The sequence below is a fragment of the Acinonyx jubatus genome, chromosome B4, assembly GCF_027475565.1.
Source record: "Acinonyx jubatus isolate Ajub_Pintada_27869175 chromosome B4, VMU_Ajub_asm_v1.0, whole genome shotgun sequence".
Classification (NCBI taxonomy): domain Eukaryota; kingdom Metazoa; phylum Chordata; class Mammalia; order Carnivora; family Felidae; genus Acinonyx; species Acinonyx jubatus.
Genome location: NC_069387.1, coordinates 25,228,674 through 25,247,212, shown reverse-complemented (window position 1 = coordinate 25,247,212; position 18,539 = coordinate 25,228,674). Strand labels below are relative to the sequence as shown.

The following is an 18,539-nucleotide window of genomic DNA, read 5'->3' as shown; positions in this document are numbered from 1 at the left end:
TAAACAAAAAATGAATAATTCTCACTTTGTAAGGCAACGTATGTTACGATTTGCTGTGTAACCATCCACAATTTGTACATCTACCTAATAAATACTATGGTAAAACTGTTTCACTAATTCAAGACATTGGGATCAAGATACAATAGACAATTTATTCCAGGGTGAGGAACCAGGCCAAGATGTAAAATGGTAAAGGGCTATAACTGGAAAGTCAATTATCTGACTCACCCACACTGAAGTTATAGAAGGGAAATGAGTGGATTTCCCAGGGAGGAGCTTTTCGGAGAAAGCCGTGTTAGCTCCCTCTTCTCTACTCATCTGCTCCCAACCCAAATTCCGAGGTAGAAGAAAAAGGACTTTAAGGAGACCACTTAGATACCCAAATATGTGTCCTTTGCCCTGTGCAGCTGGGAGTGGGGAGGACACAGTGGACTAGCCTGGGAGTGAGAGACAGGATGGGTACAGCGACTTCGGCAGCAGAGTGGAGGAAAGCTTCTTTTGTGATGGGATTGGCCTGCACTTGCAGAGTGCGTTGGGGGAATAATGGGAGTGCTGTGGGGGACATGGTCTGGTGGAGGTTGGTGGAGGTGGGATGGCAGCTATAAGACCTCAGTAGACAGATGTACGAAATGCTAGATTCCCAAAGGGAATGGAGACACTAGCTCTGGGATGGAGCCCTGGGAAGGGCACCAACAGCACAGGGTTTTTGAAGAGCCAAGAGATACTCTTACTAGAGAAAGAGTCAGTTTAGACTTCATGCAGAGAATGCAAAGCGGGCTTATGACAGGGAGACAATTTTGAAGGTTCCTTGGCCTTCTCCCTCATCTCCTTGCCCTGTTCTTTCTCACCTAAAGGGCTAGAGACTACAGGTAGGAAATAGCAAAGACAAGGTAGAAACAGAAAGCTGACCATGCATTTCAAATGTCCTATGGCTGTTACTTTGGCTGGTCTGAGATGCTTGTCTGGTGGCATGACCCAGACCTCTATTTCTGAAGGGTTGAAGCCCTTTGTTGTCTTATTTGGCTGCGGTCGCTGTGATTTCCAATTCATAGTTACTGCAAGGCATGGAGGTACTAAGAACTGCCCAAGTACTAAGAGCTGAGCCCCTTGGTCTCTGGGTTGTAAACATCCTCCTTCCTGATGGTATATCCTGGCCCTCAAAGTAATCATGGTCAATGACCCAACTAGTGTAATAAGTCCCTGTTTTCTGTTTTCATTCTATCGGTTCACTGGCATGAGGACCCCAAAGCAGTCAGGTGGTAGTCACAGCTTCAAGTTCAATGGAACCTGTATCATATTCCCTGATGGAAGCAACTCCCCCATGAGAACTAGGGCTTCTAACTGGCATAGCCCAAGGCCATGGGAATGGGAAGCCCAAATTCCACAAGTGGGTCATTGGTGATTATGAAAAGATTCACTCCTTGGTCTGTACAGCCATGATTTCCAGCTACTACAGAAAACAGCACTACGCGTCGACTGTTAACTCAGTCCATAAACCACATCTTGGAGGATGGAGACCTAACCCCACAAGATGCTGTTCCATACTGGCACCTTAGCTGGAATGTCAACAAGTCATTCCACTACCCTACCAGGGTGGCTGCCTTTGGGTGATGCAGTTCACGTTACGATCAGTGGCTCTCATAGTGAGAAACTTATCATTGCATCTCTGTTGCTCTAAAATGAGTCTCTTGTTCTGAGGCAATGTTGTGTGGATACCACATTGATAAATGAGGCATTTTTTTAAAAAATGTTTAAAAAAAGTTCTCTTTTTTTGAAAGAGAGAGAGAAAGCACACACAAGTGGGGAAGGGGCAGAAAGAGACAATCCCAAGCAGGCTCCGCGCTATCAGTGCAGAGCCTGTGTGGGGGCTCGATCTCACCAAACCATGAGATCATGACCTGAGCCCAAATCAAGAGTAGGATGCCTAACCAACTGAGCCACCTAGGCTCCCCTGAATGAGGCATTTTGATGGTGGTTCTGGCAGAGGCATTCCGTACAGGAAAGGCAAATCTCTATTTGGAATATGCATCGGTCCTAGTAAGGAGGAATCCTTTTGCCACCTCCAAAATGGGAGCAACCCAATGTAACTGACCTGCGCCCCAGGCCTGGTTAGTCTCCCGAAATGTGCCATATTAGAAGTTTAGTGTCAGCCCCTGCTATTAGACTGCACACTCAGCATAAGCAAGAGGGAGCTCATTTTGCCGGGTCCACACATAGCCTCCATCCCTGCCCCTTCTGCTATATTTCTCTTTTTAGAGACGGTCATGTTGTCTCAACACTTCAGTGAAGGGGCACATATAATCTCCAAAGTGGCTTTGGACTACTATCATAACACAGCAACTAAGTGGTCTTTTGAAGGCACAGTTGTAGTGCCAGCTTGGAGATAATACCCTGTAAGGATGGGGTACCACCCTCCATACTGCAGTGTATACCCTAAATCAATAGCCATTATATGGGGCTGTGACCTGTAAAGGTCAAATACATAGATTCTAGAACTAAGAGGTGGAGGTAGAAGTGGTCTTGCTTACCCATCACTTGGGGGAATTTGTACTTCCTCTCACTGCAAATATGGGCTCTGTACACTTAGAAGTCCTGGTTCCTAGAGGGGAAAAGTTCCAGCAAGGGACATTAAACTTTCACCTTTGGTAACTTTATGACTTTGGGCTCTTTGTGCAAGAGGCCAACAGGCAAGTAAAGGAGTCATGATCCTAGACAGAGAAACTGACCCAGAGGTGGTGTTGCTGTGAGGTAAGAGAAGGATCTGTTTGGAACTTGGGTGGTCCATCTGAAACTACTTGATACTTGCCCAATTTTGATGGTAAAGGCACAAATAAAATAGCCACTGTTTGAGAAGGGCTGATGCCAGTGGTTCAGATCCCTTAGCAGAGGGCCAGGATCACCCCACCAGGTAAGCCATCTAGATCAGCAAACGTTCTACTGAAGGGTGAGGGGAATACACAGGCCCAGCCCTCTTGCCTCAATATGCAAAAACTGCAGGGCCATCCCGGTTCTAGAGCTCTCCATGCAGCAGTCATGACCAGACGGCAATTCAGCTTCCCTCATCCAATCCTACTGCCTTCATTTCCAGGGGATATTCCTAAGTAAACTTCTCACATGCATTTCTCCATCTTGGAGTCCATTTCCTGGGGGAACTTGACCCAACATGGCTTATTAATAGTCTCTCTGCTTCACCTCTTGTACCTTAATAGCCTACTTGCACAACACAGCCAGAATGGCTAACAACACAAATCAGATCATGTCACACCCTGCTTAAAATCCTCCAAAAACTTTCACTTGCTCTTGGAATAAAATCTGATTCTTTATCATGGCTTAAACCCTTACTTTATGGAATCCTGCCCCACCTATTCATCCTCTTCTCCCTACTTTCTGCTTACTGTGTGCTCCATGTTATTGGCCTTCCTTCTCTGCCAGAGATTTTGCATAGAGTTTAATGGACCCCTTTGTTTTTGTTTGTTTGTTTGTTTGTTTTTGCCAGTACCCAAATTAGATAACTTACTTTTGCCAACAGAGTGTCTGGCACGTGTTGGTATCCAAAAAAAAAAAAAAAAATCATTTATGGAATAAATGAAGGTCTAGGAGGTTAGAATCTAAGGAGAAGGAGCCATTTCATTTCCAGACCATGGGCCTTGGTCAGTAGTGTATCGCTGAGAAATATCTTTGTGCACAGGAAGGCAGCTTTGATTGTTGGTCTTTATGTATAAGGGAAGGTAGGATCTGGCAAACTTGGTCCTTAGAACTTCATCAGTCTTCACGCATTTTTCTATCGTCAGAATTTCTGTTGAAATATCCTGAAAATTTCCACTGAGAGGCAATCTTTTTCCTTAATGAGACTTAACCCCATCACTGTTCAATGAAAGCCACTGTACTTTCCTACAAGCCTTACCAGGTTCCATGTGTTTTGGTCCTTTTCTGATTGAGGTATTAGACACTCAGACCAACCTGGCCTATCACCTTCTCCTGGCTGTGGCCTGTAAATGCTTCTCTTGGCTGCTTTGCACTAGTTAGCCCCACTCTAACACAGGTGAATGGGCCCCTGAGACCCGCAGACTTTTTTGTTTACATAATGTTGTGTGTTGAATTGCATCCTCCCTAAAATTCATATGTTGAAATCTGAGTATCTCCTTAAAGAAGACAGGATCTTTACAGAGCTAATCAGGTTAGAATGAGTTAATTGGAGTGGATCCTAATCCAATATGACTAGTATCCTTAGAAAAAAACAACACTTCCACACAGACACAGGTGTACAAGGAGAATGTCATGTGGACATGAAGATGGCCATCGATACACAAAGGAGAAAGCCTGGAATAAATCCTTCCTTCACAGCCCTCAGAAGAAACCAATCCTTGATTTTACATTTCTAGCCTCCAAAACTGTGAGACAATAAACTTCTGTATTTGAAGCCACCCAGTCTGTGGACCTTGTTATGGCAGTACACAGAATCTGTGCCTGAACTCTACAATGAGCTGGCCGGAGCCAGGCGGCATGTTGAGCCGACAGGAAGTTGTGGCGGAGGGCCCCCACAACTCTCAAATCTTTCCCAGAAGTCCTTAGCAGACTTTCTGTAAAGTTCCATTGGACAGAACTGGGTCACATGTCTGTGCTCTAGCTGACGGCAGTGCTGGGAAGGGCCTCTGCTACAGCAAACTCCTGCGTGTGCTCTCAGTGTGCAAGGCTCTTTCCCAAACACAGCCACTTAAAATCATCCAACTGGTTCTATCACCTGTGTCCAAGGAAATGCGAGCTCCACCCTTCTGGTGCCCGGCTCAACAAAGAATGCCAGGTAGCAAGGCACCTTTGACTAGGTGACTCACCAATTTTACTCTTCCCATATGTCAGTCACTCTTCTAGATCTTATGATACAGATTTGAAGGAGACAGAAAGGCCCCTATTTCATGGAGCCTACTATTGAAGTAGCAAACAGTCAATAAGACAGGCTAGTCCGGACAAATCCTACTGAGAGGCTTCTTCAGTCTGGGTGGTCCACACTCTCTGAGAAGTAGTCATTTAAGCTGAGAGCAGAAGGTCTGCCAAGTTAGTACCCCAACATGGCAAGGAGAAATTAGAAGCAGCTAGCTGGGAATTCTACAAATTTGCATATTATTACATGCCTTTTTTTTTTCTTAGATTACGTCAGGGTTAATAAATTCAAATTGTGCCATCAGATCAAGCCATGGTAGAGTCTGACATTTGCCATAAATTTGGCAAACGAGGACACAGCTGCTCAGATCTCGACGGGCAATGGCTTTTCCCACTTTGCAAACCGAGGTCAAGCGTCCCGAATTTGTAGATTTCTGGCCAGTTTTTATGTGGGGCTCACTAATGCTGTCTCACATTAAACAGTTGATTAAAATATGTGAATAACATAAAGTATCCAAGGAAATCTCCCTGCTCCAGGACTGTTCGAGCACCCCTCTAAAGGGTGGATTCTGATCCTCACCAATTTGTGACCTGCATCACTCTATAGGTATGACGCTGAGGTTGTCTCAGAGTGCACTCTGTTCATTTTTCAAAGGGCTTCCTTCAGATTATATACCTAATTAACATATAACCTTCCGTTTTGACACACTGCAAACATAGGCTTTTCTGGAGGTAAAGGCTACTTTAGGCAAAAACGATTCCACTTCAAACAACTTTTTTTATACTCTCAAAAAAAGGAAGAAAAGAACCCCAAACAAAGGCCTATTCTATCTCATTTCTCAGTGTATCTGCAGACAGGCTCCGCTTCTAAGCCAGGACAATATAATCTCCTGACGTGTAATACCCTAACATCATCACGTATCTGCCCTTTTGACTTTAGGGAAAGAATCCAGTTCTAGTTGCTAAATACTCCACCACCCTAAATTATCCAGTATCAGTCCCTAAACACTAGCCCCCCAAAGACAGTATACTGTTCTTTATCTCTTTTATTATTTTCCCCCCAATATTTTCTTTTATCTACTCCTTCAGCCCCTGCTGGTTTTTCAGAGCTTGGGACTCTTGTTGGTAGAAGTATCTACAGGTGGGGTTAAGGCCATCTTGTTAAAAGACATTTACAAAGAGAGGGGAACGCTTTCATTTCATTCCAATTCTCGGAATTAAACTACTGAAGAGCACTTTCTGCTTTTCTAGTGCCTATTAGCGTATTCCCCCACATTTGCTTTTTGGGAAGCACACTCAGGCCTCAAATATCCCGAGAGGCTCTGCGCTATTTTGCGAACTCCACGGAGATTTAAGGTGCATAGAATAAATACCTTATGGAATATTACAGAACATCTGTCCAGAAGCCTATGGAGACCCCGAAAACGGGGTTTCTAACGAACATTTTCTCTTTGCTGCCGGTCATATTGATTTGCTGCTCAAACCCCTAACTGCTGTGGCCTTCTTTAAGGTAAACGTTTCCCACCTGGTGGAGTGATTCAGGGAGAGTCCTCCTGGCAGAAGGAGGTCGAATAACACTATTCCCAGGGAGGGGACGCGGCGGCTGCAGGCGTTAGTGAAACCCCGCGAAGCCGGGCGCCACCAGGGCCGGCGGCGGGGCGGCGGGCGCGCGGGGCCGCCGGGAGCACGCGGCTGTGGTCTGGGCGGGCTCCGGGCGCGAACGCACGGCAGGCAGCTGCGGCGCGGAGGGCGGGCTCAGAGCTTTCCTCCGCGGGGCGGCGACGCTCTGCGCGGGCGCCGGGCGTTTCACTGGCGTCCTAGCAACGGGCGGGTGCGCGGCGAGCGGCGCCGGACGCAGTGCGGGCGCGGAGCTGGGCGCTGCAGGTGAGTGCGGCTGGTGGGCGCGGGGCGGCCGCCGGAGACTCGCCGCCGCCCCTGCGGCCGGGGTCCCGAAGTTCGCGCTCGCTCCGCGCTGGGGTCCTTGCCGCCTTCCGCGTGGTTCGAGAAATGGGGGTCTTTTCCGGGCTCCGCTTCTGTCTCTCTCGCCTCTGCCCTTCCTCCCCTCGGGACTGAGATCCATCTCTCCCCTTCTCTCTCCCACCCCCGTTTAGCCCCTGCCCCCCCTGCGGACACCCTGCTCCTGCCCAGCCACCTCCTGCTCCTTCGCCCCCGAGCCCCCCACTCCTCCCTGCAGGGACCACATCGCCTCTGTAATCCGTTCTGTTTCTCCCGCCGCCTCCCTGCTTCTTTCCCTCTTCGCCTTTCCCCTCCGCCCGTTCAGCTCTGCTCCCTCCTCGCTATCCAGCCTTCGCTGCCTGCCCCTTCCTTCCTGTCTCCACTACCCCGTCATCCCTAGAAACTTCTTAGCCTTCAACCCTAACGCTTGTCACAGGTCTGATTGGTGCCATCATCGCGTGTTTTCACACAGGGTTTGAACGTAGTTTTTGATTCAGGGCCCTGTTCATACCAGTTCTCTGAAATTTTCATTTTTCTGAAGCTTCATCATTCTAGAAATGCCAGTGTGTTTACAGACTCCCAATCGACCTTACCAGCCACATTTCTAGATCCTAGAGCGGACGTTTACAATTCCCTTAGCTTCATTGAGAATTCAGTTTGCTTTTGCTCAAGTATTACAGACATTATTCACGGACGTGTTTCATTTTATTAATGATACAAGAAGCTTGCAACTAACCCTTAAAAAAGAAAAACAAATTGTATTATATCGATTTGATTAGTAGAGAAAATGAGTAAAATTAGAGAAGATGAATATGTGATTCTCAATCTATGCAAACACATGCACAAAAAGTTTTTTCCTTTTAACCGTTAAACGTAAAAAAAAAAAAACCAAAAACTTACCTTAATGCAAAGGCATGTGCTATGTATTGACATGTATTCGTTGTAACCGTGGTTCTTAGGCCAAAAGAACTCCTGGATGGCAATGGGTAGAAACTGGGGAGTAGCTTGTTTTAGGGAAAAAAAGTGTTCATTTTATATTTTTACCTGAGTTACACTGACCATTTTTTAACACCTCTGGGTTAGTGGAATAAATGCTGTAGCTTTGGTTCTTTTGGTAAATTAAGCCATCAGAAATTTCTTACATTTCTGATGAAGAACATTACCCTGTTTTCTTTTTAAAATGTATTCAGCCAAGCCTGCAAAGTACCTCTTTTTTTTTTTTTTTTTTTTTTTTGCCTTTTTATACCTGTCTTGTCTTGTTCGGAATTTCCTTCCACTTTTTCCCCTCTGATAATATTTTATTTGCCTCCTGGATTGTCCTAGTCCCCCTTCCTGGAGATTTTCTTAGACCTTCTGCCAACCAGCCTTCTCAAATGAAACCTGTTCACTGTCACAGCTCCTGGTTTACCAGATTGAGAAAAACAATTTGAAAATTTCAAATATGTTACACTTACTCTTCTATAAAAATTTATCATGATGAAAAGAAGCCCTTTTGGCATTTCTTAGCTCGTGTTAAAGTGTCTTCCGGCAAGGTGCTGTATAGGGTGTTGCCTGTATACGGTGTACCAGCATTTTGGTACACTTCCATATAAAATTAGTAAATTCCATATAAAACAAAGTATGTTCAGCCTTCCTTTGGTTTATATGATAGTTGCAATCCTGACAGATTTAGTGTATATTAAAACTGTGAAATAAAATAGTGTGATTATTTGCAAAGTGGAAGTAGGTTCTGAGCGCAGGTATTACTTACCTGAAGTTTTCCACTTACTCGATGCCTGGAGATTGTAGCGTAATTCTTCCTTCTGAGGACTGTCATGCATATTGCAGGACATGGGACGTTCTCAGTCCTCATCACTAAATGCCAGTGATGTCCCTTTCATTTCAATAATGAAGTGTCTTTTATAATTCTTCTGTATTATGAGCACTGCTTCGCTGAGAGCCACTGATCTGGATGTCCTGTTACTGGATTTCAAGATTTAATACAGTACAAACCCCAAATCTCCAAGTCATTTCTGTAGACTCTTGGTTTTTACTAAAACCACTTCTGAGGTTTAGTAGTAATTATGGGGGGGAAAGCTAATTATATTTTATATTTAACTTTATAACCATTTTAGTATTCTGGAAGGAAGGCTTTCATGATCACTTTTAGGAGAAAGCAAACAAGTATGGATTATCCAGGAAAAAAGCCTTGAATCTTCACAATTAGGGTCAGAACTTGCTTTCTAACTTGGCTCTTATTTAATGTTACACATAATGTTACCTTTTAAAAAGAAAGTCACAGGGCGCCTGGGTGGCTTAGTTGGTTGAGCATCTGACTTCAACTCAGGTCATGATCTCACAGTTCATGGATTTGAGCCCTGTGTTAGACCCTGTGCGGACAACTCAGAACCTGGAGCCTGCTTTGGATTCTGTGTCTCCCTCTCTCTCTGCCCCTCTCCTGCTCGCACTCTGTCTCTCAAAAAAATAAAATAAAACATTAAAAAAAAAAAAAGAATAACAGTTCAGTTTAATGGCATGGTTCCAAATGATGAGCAGTCCAGCCCGGAAGAGCATTGCTCACTTAGCCTCCAGCTCCGGCAGACCTGAGAACCAAAGGCCTTGAGGCCAACCTCCGCTAGGTCTTCCTTCTACTCTTGGAGTTTTTTCTTTTTCTGTTTTCTTGTTTCCAGTTACTTGAACTTTCTATCTTAGGCCCAGGGAAATGAGAAAGTTATTCACCTCAGGGCAGACAGGTATGGGAAAATCCAAGCACTAGTCAGTTTTACATAGAGTTGGTTCAGTGAAAATGAACTGTTTTTATTGCATTAAAAGTATCATTTGATGATTTAAAAATCAGCCTTGAAGATTAAGAAGCAGAATGTGAGTTGGATTGCTTGAAAGTGAAAATGTTCCAGGGACAAGGTGGCCGCAGTCCTCTGTGTCTAACTCTTTTTACTCGGCAGTGCGTGTGCTAAGCTCAGGTTTGAGCATTGACTGATACTATGGGCATGGCGCTGACCAGGTCGGCGCAGTGGACCACTGCCGGATACGGGACCAGAACCTTGGAAATTACTCCTCTCAATGAAGCAATATTGAAAGAAATTATGATGTTTGTGGAGAGCTTTATCTACAGATATCCCCAGGAGGCAAGATATGTTTTTGTGGAACCACTCGAATGGAAAACAGACTTGGACCCCTCGGCATTTGAATCAGGTTATATTGTCGGGTAAGCCAGTGACTTGCTTCTGGAATTTAATATCTTCATTGTACATATTTCTATCGATTGGTTGTAGGCTTGGGGCAAATAATTTAACATCTCTGAATCTCAGAAATATGCTGACCCAGGGATTGCAAGCAGAAGGCGCTCGGGTGAAATCTGAGACTATTTTGTTTGGCCAACACACCAGTCATCTAATTTTTATTTTTTAATTTTTTTAATGTTTAGTTATTTATTTTGAGAGAGAGCGTGTGTGTGCACTTGTGCACAAGTGGAGGAGGGACAGAGAGAGAGAATCCCAAGCAGGCGCCACACTGTCAGTGTAGAGCCCAGCATGGGGCTTGATCTCATGAACTGTGAGATCATGACCTGAGCCAAAATCAAGAGTGGGATGCTCAACTGGCTGAGCCACCCAGTCATCCCATCTAATTTTTTAAGTTTGAAGTTGAATTTATTTTGATAGAGGATGCATTCTCCAGGTCACCACACTCCAACATTTGCTGTTGCTTTATGTCTGGGCTTTCCAGCTCATTCATATGACCGTACAGGTGCTGACAGGCATTGGTTTTGTGACCTCTGATATGAATAAGATCCCTACTGGTGTTTAAATATATTAATCCCTGGGGTAGCAGAGTGAGAGTGGTAAATTTTGTTCAGTATACGGGAGAGGTTTTTTTTTTTTGACAAGTGGCATTGTCTTCAAATGAGAACCTTCCAAATCTGAGACTAACAAAAAAATTCTACGTCCACCTCAAACAGGGGGCTGTCAACTTAGCTCTTGTGAACATGAGTAAAAGTATATGTATTTATATAAGTGTGATTATATTGTAATTATACATGAATTTACATATACATATGTAAATAGTTTTTGTCGTTTTGGTCAGCTTCAGTGTATTTTCTACTTCAGGCATTCTGATCCTCCTTCATGTTTGCACATGAACTTTTAAAGTCTGACCTTATCAAAAACAGGTCACTAACCAGCCGAAGCTTCCTGTAGATGCCTTTTTCATTTTTCCCCTTTAGGATTATTTGTGAGCATAAACTCAGAATTTCATTTTTGGAACTGAAAACCATTCTTGAACTGTGTCTCTGGAGTGTTTTGGTTCTGCTGTTATGCTTTACCTTCTCCTGAATTTCCTGAAGTCTTTTTTTTTTAATTATGTTTGATTTCTAAAATTCTTTTCTAGCATTTATTCGTTTTTGAGAGACAGAGACGGAGCGTGAGTAGGGGAGGGGTAGAGAGAGGGGGACACAGAATCGGAAACAGGCTTCAGGCTCTTAGCTGTCAGCACAGAGCCCAATGTCAGCCTTGAACTCACAAACCATGAGATCATGACCTGAGCTGAAGTCAGCTGCTTAACCAACTGAGCCACCCAGGTGCCCCAAATGTATTTGATTTCTAACTGTGAGAGGTCACTTCCTCTCAAAGCGTTTGTCATTATTTATTGCTCCCACTTAAGTTTAATATAGTGTCACACACTGTTTTTTCTAACCTTTGAAGATGAACTCATGTGCAAAACCATACAGTTGAAAAACATGTGGGCTACTTAGTACAAACATGGATTTATTTATTTACTTATTTTTTACTTATTTATTATTTATTTTTGAGAGAGACAGAGTGTGAGCAGGGGAGGGGAAGAGAGAGAGGGAGATTCCCTCTGAGCTGTCGGCACAGAGCCTGACGTGGGGCTCAAATCCACAAGCCATGAGATCGTGACCTGAGCCGAAGTTAGACACTTAACCAACTGAGCCAGCCAGGTGCTGCCATACAAAGATACTTAAAGCAGATGTCAGAAGAGTATCAAGAGTATCCTTGTATCTTGCCTCTGTACTTACTCTGTATTCCAAGTACATGCATGGCCACGTCTGTGACCTCCTTAGGTGGGCACCTAAGCACACACATCTCAATCATATCACTATTTCTTTGTCTTTATCCTCGTCCAGTTTCTCTTGCGCTATTTCCATTGTTACACCTCTCCATACAGTCTTTATGTACAGTGTTCCCTCTTAAGCAGGATGTTTCGACATCTTGATACCACATGTGTCCTGTCTTTCTCCTGTCAGACTTACGAGGCAGCTTTTCCTTGGGCCAGTTTTTTTACTCATTGGTCTTGTTTCTGACCCATATTAATAATATCTTTGATGTTGGAAGGAAGAAGAAGGGTCTGATAGTAGCCCTTGTTGTATCTGAGGGAAACCATGCCTTCGTGGCTTGATGAGAACCAGGTGGGTACTGATTATCCTGAAGAAGGTGGAGAACACAGCTGAGATTTTGGTAGTAACGGAAAATACCAAATGCGTTCACATGTAAGTCTTGATGTGAGCCCTTGCTCCATCCCTCAAACCAAAGAACTGTCAGCAGCCCATAGCCACTTGTGATGCCATATCTAGCAACAAAGACAAGTCCTGTAAACCAGAGATGCCTTCAATGGCTAGAAGAATGCATTGTTAAAACAAGCCCCAGCTGCCTCATTCTTTGCCCTTTGGTTCACATGCACTCTTCTTGCTTAACTGCTGGCCCTTAGGACACCTTTTATTCACTTATTTAAAGGGGGGAAGCTGCTTTCCTTCCAGGTGGGATTCAGGTCTGTAAGTCCATGTAGATATAAATACCTAAGTCATCATAAAGACTTGGAGCTTGGAGTCTCTGGATGGGTTTCTGCCAAACAGGAGTATTCTTGAGTATTTTAGACTATTTAGACAGACTCCTCTTCTTGGGAATATACATCTTCTCAGCCTCTTGTTCCAAAACATCACTTTTATCTGCATGGAAAGTCTGTTGGAGTAAGTAAGCTATTCTCTTTCATTGATCTCTGCAGATATTTGGGGAATATACTTATACTTGTGGCTTCATTTCTTATTTGATGTTGTCCATCTCCAAATTCACTCTTTGTAGCCGTCAATAAAAAGTTTGCTGAGCCTTCTTCTAAATTAGGCTGACAGGCATCTGACGCTGAAACTGATCTGCTAGTCACACACTGCACAGGTTTCACATTTCATCAACCACCTTCTTTTGTGCAGATCATTACTGAGTAGATGGGCACAGCACTTTCCACATGTTAGATGACTCATTCTTTTCCTTTAGAATCATTTCCAACGTACGGCTCTTCATCCTGTAATAACATTTGTCATCATCCTTCCGTGTTCAGTGTTTTGGAGAAAAGAGCTCCACTTTCATTTTAATGGAAATCAGAAGTCTCCTTGTATTACCATTCTCAATTGCTTTGTTCTTATCAGGCAGGATGAGATTAATAATCTCTCTAAGATACCTCAGCATGAAGCCCAAGTCCACTGGAAGCTAAGGACAAATGACACCCTCCGATGATCAACACCATCTGTTGGTGGTTCACAGAGCTGAGGTGCTTTGACTCATTAGAATATAGCTTGGGAAACTTCCAGATTCGATAAGCATTCAAAACCACTTAGTGACAATGTTATTACCTGTTCTTTTCTCTCCTTCTTTGGTAGAACTCTGATCTTTGAATGATGTCAGCTTTAATATTGTGGTATTTCAGTTGTGAATGTCTCTCTGCTGTCTCAAGGATGTGTCTGATTTGGGATACAGTTCTCTTCTGGTAAGAGTTGTGTGTGGGTGAGAAGTCGGGTTCCTAGTACTGGCCCTTTTCCCCCTGTCCTGTACGCTTCTCTCACAATTGGTACCTTCCTTGTTCCTACTTTACTTTTCTCTTTTATGAATCTCCACAAGCATCTTTTTTTATTGCTTATTTACCAGTACTCCTTGGGAATGGGCATTGTTTAATCCTTTTGCTTTTTTGTTCTAGTCATCAGTGTCATGAAGGCTCAATTACATGATCTCCTGTCAAAATACTGTTTTATGAGACAATAATTATTATGTTTTGGTAAAATTTCTAAGTCATGGTAATAAGATCAATGGCCATAACATTTATTATTGAGCTCTTTGTTTCTCTTACCTGAGAATTGCTAACTAGTTTCTCAAGTATGGTCTTATTTCCCTTGCTACTATTTAGACTCATTTATTGAGTAATTACTGTGTCCTAGACACTAAACTAGGCACTAGGGATGAAGTAAATGAGATATTTTCCTGCTCTCTCGCTTTATAGTATAAGTTATTGTATTTCTACGTCCCTTTTACAATTCCAGTTTAAAAGTCTTTTGATCAGGTCAGTGGATTTCATTTATATCACATTCGTCTTTTTTTTTTAAATGGTTTTTAAATTTATTTTTGAGAGAGAGGGAGAGTGCAAGTGGAGGAGGGGCAGAGCCAGAGAAGGACAGAGGAGCTGAAGTGGGCTCTGTGCTGACAGCCGAGAGTCCAATGCAGGGCTTAAACTCATGAACCACAAGATCATGACCTGAGCCATGGTTAACCAGCTGAGCCACCGACGTGCCCCTACAGCACATTCTTCTTTATTTTTTTAAGTTTATTTATATTGAGAGATGAGAGGAGGGAGGGACAGAGAGAAAAGGAGAGAGAGAGAGAGAGAGAATGAGAATCCCAAGCAGGCTCTGCACTGCCAGCACAGAACCCACCATGGGTCTCAATCACACCAACCCCGAGATCATGACTTGAGCAGAAATCAGAAGTCAGATACTTAACCAACTGAGCCACCCAAGCATCCCTACAGCACATTCTTCTTGATGTCATGAGGTGGGTGCATTATTTTTCTTTCTAAGAGCTCTTTCTTCAGGTGTTAGAAACTGTGAACCCAGAGACAAACCTGCTCTTCTACATCCTCCCTATAGCTGACATTTTACTTCCTATCGCTCTGTTGAGTTACAGGTTTCAACTGGTGGGAGCAAGGAAAAATGTGTCCTGTGCCCTTGACTTCCGGTTTCTCACCAGCAGTTTCACCTTCTTGAGTTCAGTGGCTTGATATTGTTGGCATTCAGTTGGCTTATAACTTAGTCTTCTCATCATCCACTTAGCACGAGTGCCCAGCCCCGTACAAAACTTTAAGAAATATCAATCCAGTCCTAAAGACACTATTCCAAAAGCTTTATGTTAGAGAAAACGCACATTTTGTAAACAACACCTATCACCGATCAGTCTAGAAATCTTTCATTCATTTATTCCTCCTCAAGCACCTTCTGTGTGCAGTTACTACGTAAGTTCCTGCACATAGAGCTGTGGGCAAGACTGATGAAAGTTCCTGTATTAGCCTCCTGTTGCTGCTATAACAAATTATCACACACTTAATGGCCTAACACAACACAGATTTAATTTCTTACAGTTCTGGAGGTGAAAAGTCTAAAATGAGTCTGTAGGGTTAAAATCAAGGTGTCGGCAGGCCTGTATTCCTTCTGGGGGCTAAAGGAAGATCCATTCTTGCCTCTTCCAGCTTCTGGAATCCACCCACATTGCCTCTTGGCTCCTGGCTCTATGTTGCTCTGACCTCTATTTCCATGTCACATCGGCTTCTCTGACTTGACCCTCCTGCATATTCCAGAATAGTCTTCCCATCTCAAGATCCTTAACTTTACCCATCTGCAAAGTTCTCCTTTGCCATGTAAGATAACACATTTATGTGTTTCAGGATTAGGATGTAGACATCTGTGGGGTGCCACTGTTCTGCTCCCCATAGTTTCTGTCCTCTTGTTTATTTCCTAATGAAATAGTGCTGTAGTGGCAGGTAATCTGAGTCTTTCAGGTTTACTTTTTCTAATGAACTGGCAACATTTCACATCTGTTTATCTGCATTCCAATTTAAAATATGTTAGATCAGGTCCTAAGATGAAAGCAGCTTTACCAGGGATATCAGTATATAATAAAAACCTAAGCAGTTTCGTTAATGTTGTAAGTGGTAGAAATCTACAGAAATATCACTGCCACAAAAATATCTTAATATTTTTTAAATGCCAACCTAAAAAATAATTTAAATGGACAGAAACACAAATCTAGGAGACCCAGTAATTTCTGATCAGGAAAAGTCCATTTAGAAAAACTGCTTATTATCCAAAAGTAAACCAAATTAGGGGGTTTGGAGTGGGAAAGCAATCCACAGATGGGATCTAGTTTGTCTTTTTTTCATAGTTTTTTGTTCAGAAACACAGAGTAGCCAAGAAAATGTCTAACCACTAATTACTGTGGTGTAAATTTTATAAATAGTATAACATTAGAAATCCCCAAAACATGAATGGTCCTGTAGAACCAGTGATTTTTTTTTTAAATATGTCTGACACATTATTAGAAAAACAAAAACAAAAACCATGAGTTCATGAAGGTATTCAAGAAATTGCTTACCATTTTCTTCCTGGATCTATTGTGTTGCTCACTATGGTTGCTAATAAGGCTGAGAATTTAAGGGTCTGAGTGTGTACAAAGTAGGAAAGGAGATGAGCTTCTAACACACAGCATTTATATTCTGTGTTTTATAATGAGACATAGGAATAGTTCATCAAAATGTCTTCCACTTAACTTCACTAGCATCCAGGTAACCTTAAGTTTTCTTTTTTGTTTTCGTGTTATAGTGAAACAACAGTCAAATCAGAAGAAGTGGATGAAAATGGACAGCCTTTGCTGTTTCTCTCTGTACCTCACATTAAAATCAGGAACTTTGGGCAGCTGTCACGTTTTTTACTTATTGCCAAAGATACAAAGCTGAAGGAAGCACAGGCGTGTGTTGAAGGTGATATTTATACTCCAGTCTATGATTTGAACTTTTAGAAACATAACCTCGGTGGTGGTTGGGAGGGGATCATTTGTTACAGTCTCCTGGACAAAGTTCTGTAACCTAAAAGGTAAAAAAAATTCCTGTGTTCAACTTCATAAAAAAGTCATTATTTTTTCTTGGCTGAATGTTAATGCTCATATCAAATTTCTACTTTAAAATGAAAGGCCTTAATACTTTATTTACCACTAGAAACCTTCTTCTAATTTTCATGTGTGGTTTAAAGACAGGCTTCCTAGCTTCTGTAAAGACCAGAGGACTCTAGCCTTTGAGGTCCACACAGGAGAAAAGACGGATTTGAAGGGCCAGCACCGGAATCCACACTCTACTCTCAGTACTACTGTGATGGATGATGATTTGTTTCCCTTAAGATGAATGTAGACTCTTCTTTTAGCAGAATTGGCTCATAATAATGTCACTGTCCATTGGTCTCAGCCCTACTCCATTGTGAGCTGCACGGCCTTGTGTGAATAGTTACATTCATTCGATGGGAAATATTTTTCCTCTCCATTACGGATGAAGATTTTCATCCTTGTCTAATCATCTAACATGCTAAAAGAATGCGATCAATTGCCTGCCATAATTGTACTCCAGATTTTTCTCATGAGTAGACAAATATCTAACAGTAGATAAAGATGCTGTATACATGGTTTGCTTCTTTGGAATCGTGTGACTAGAAGGTCCTAAGCATAAGGTGCCTGGGTTCTGCCTCTTGTCGTTCTTTGCTGTGTCTACTGCTGTGAGGTAGGAAGATGATCTTTTTTTAAAAAAAAAAATTTCTTTAAGATACGAACCTCAGGGCAGCAGCCTCTTTTTTATCTCTTGCCTACTCTTCATTAGGCTATCTCTACATCAAACTACTCTGCTGAAGAGGAATAAAATCTTGAGAGTAAAGCTGAATTCAGGAAGGTCATTAATAGCATTAAATTCAACTTAATATATGAACATAATACATAGACTGGCTGCTATATATCTAGTTTGGCTACATATGAATCTTTTGCTGCATTTTGTCCTTTCCGTGGGAGTTCTAGATACAACCCTTAGTTTTGGGTCCAAATTCCATGGTGCACAGCAATTTGGGAATCAGGTTTGTGTCTTTCCGCAGAATTCATCTAGTACCTTTTTTTCATGAGTCTTTATGAAATGACCACCATACTGGTGATAAGTTGAGATGCTCAATCGGTGGATAATTCCTAGATCTCCTTCCCCTGCCCCTCCCTTGATGTGGTCTTTTCTAAGAGGTCCTAAGCCTTTTCTGCTATTTTCTGGTGTCCTAGTCCCCTTCCTATTGCAGAGTTCATGTGATCCCTGTGCTCTCTTCATTTCAATCAGGTCGAGCTTTCTGAACTAGTTCCGTAGGCCTTTTCCCCTCCCTGTCCAAATGCATCCATACTTCATCTTACTTGAATTCCTCCTTTCCAGATAAGGCTTTGCCACTTTCTTCCTTGTTTGCAACTACATGGTTCTTTGGCTTTTCCCAAATCCTGTTTTCAGCATCTCTAAGTTCGACTTTCACACCTGTGTCAGCCTTGATCGTGCATTGGTGTTTCAGGTTTTCACTGTAACTTTGGTATGTGCATAAGTACTGGCCAGTGTTTTTCCAACTCTAACATCAAAAGGCATTGAAAATATGAGCAGTTTGAACAGGTGGAGAAGACGGGCAGTGGATCTGTAGACTGAGAGAAACACACTCTCTTGGAAAGAAAGCATTTGTGAATGCACTAGTGCACGTGTGCACACACACACACACACACACACATAGACACAGAGTTCTAGTGATGATTCTTCTAAGGAGACCAGTATTTCCCTATCTTCAAATCAATTCTGAGTATATTAATTGAATGCCCATGCTGGACAAT

At 42.7% G+C, this 18,539-nt stretch overlaps 1 protein-coding gene and 1 long non-coding RNA gene across 6 annotated transcripts in view; one reads left to right on the top strand and one right to left on the bottom strand.

The window, feature by feature from the left end:
• Positions 1 to 6,719, bottom strand: part of LOC113603629 (uncharacterized) — a 114,429-nt gene extending 107,710 nt beyond the window's left edge. For all 3 annotated transcript variants that reach the window (XR_008299962.1, XR_008299964.1, XR_008299963.1), the window contains exon 1: positions 6,404 to 6,719. This is a non-coding gene — a long non-coding RNA (uncharacterized LOC113603629). The remainder of the gene's footprint in view (positions 1 to 6,403) is intronic.
• ODAD2 (outer dynein arm docking complex subunit 2) overlaps positions 6,623 to 18,539 on the top strand; it is a 176,457-nt gene continuing 164,540 nt past the window's right edge. For 2 of the 3 annotated variants that reach the window (XM_027073694.2, XM_027073693.2), the window contains exons 1-3: positions 6,637 to 6,762; positions 9,777 to 10,039; positions 16,481 to 16,638. In XM_027073694.2, coding sequence (XP_026929495.2) covers positions 9,816 to 10,039; positions 16,481 to 16,638 — 382 coding nt within the window. In that variant the 5' untranslated portion in view covers positions 6,637 to 6,762; positions 9,777 to 9,815. Of the gene's footprint in view, positions 6,763 to 9,776; positions 10,040 to 16,480; positions 16,639 to 18,539 lie in introns of all 3 variants that reach the window. The other variant, XM_027073696.2, reaches the window with a different exon arrangement.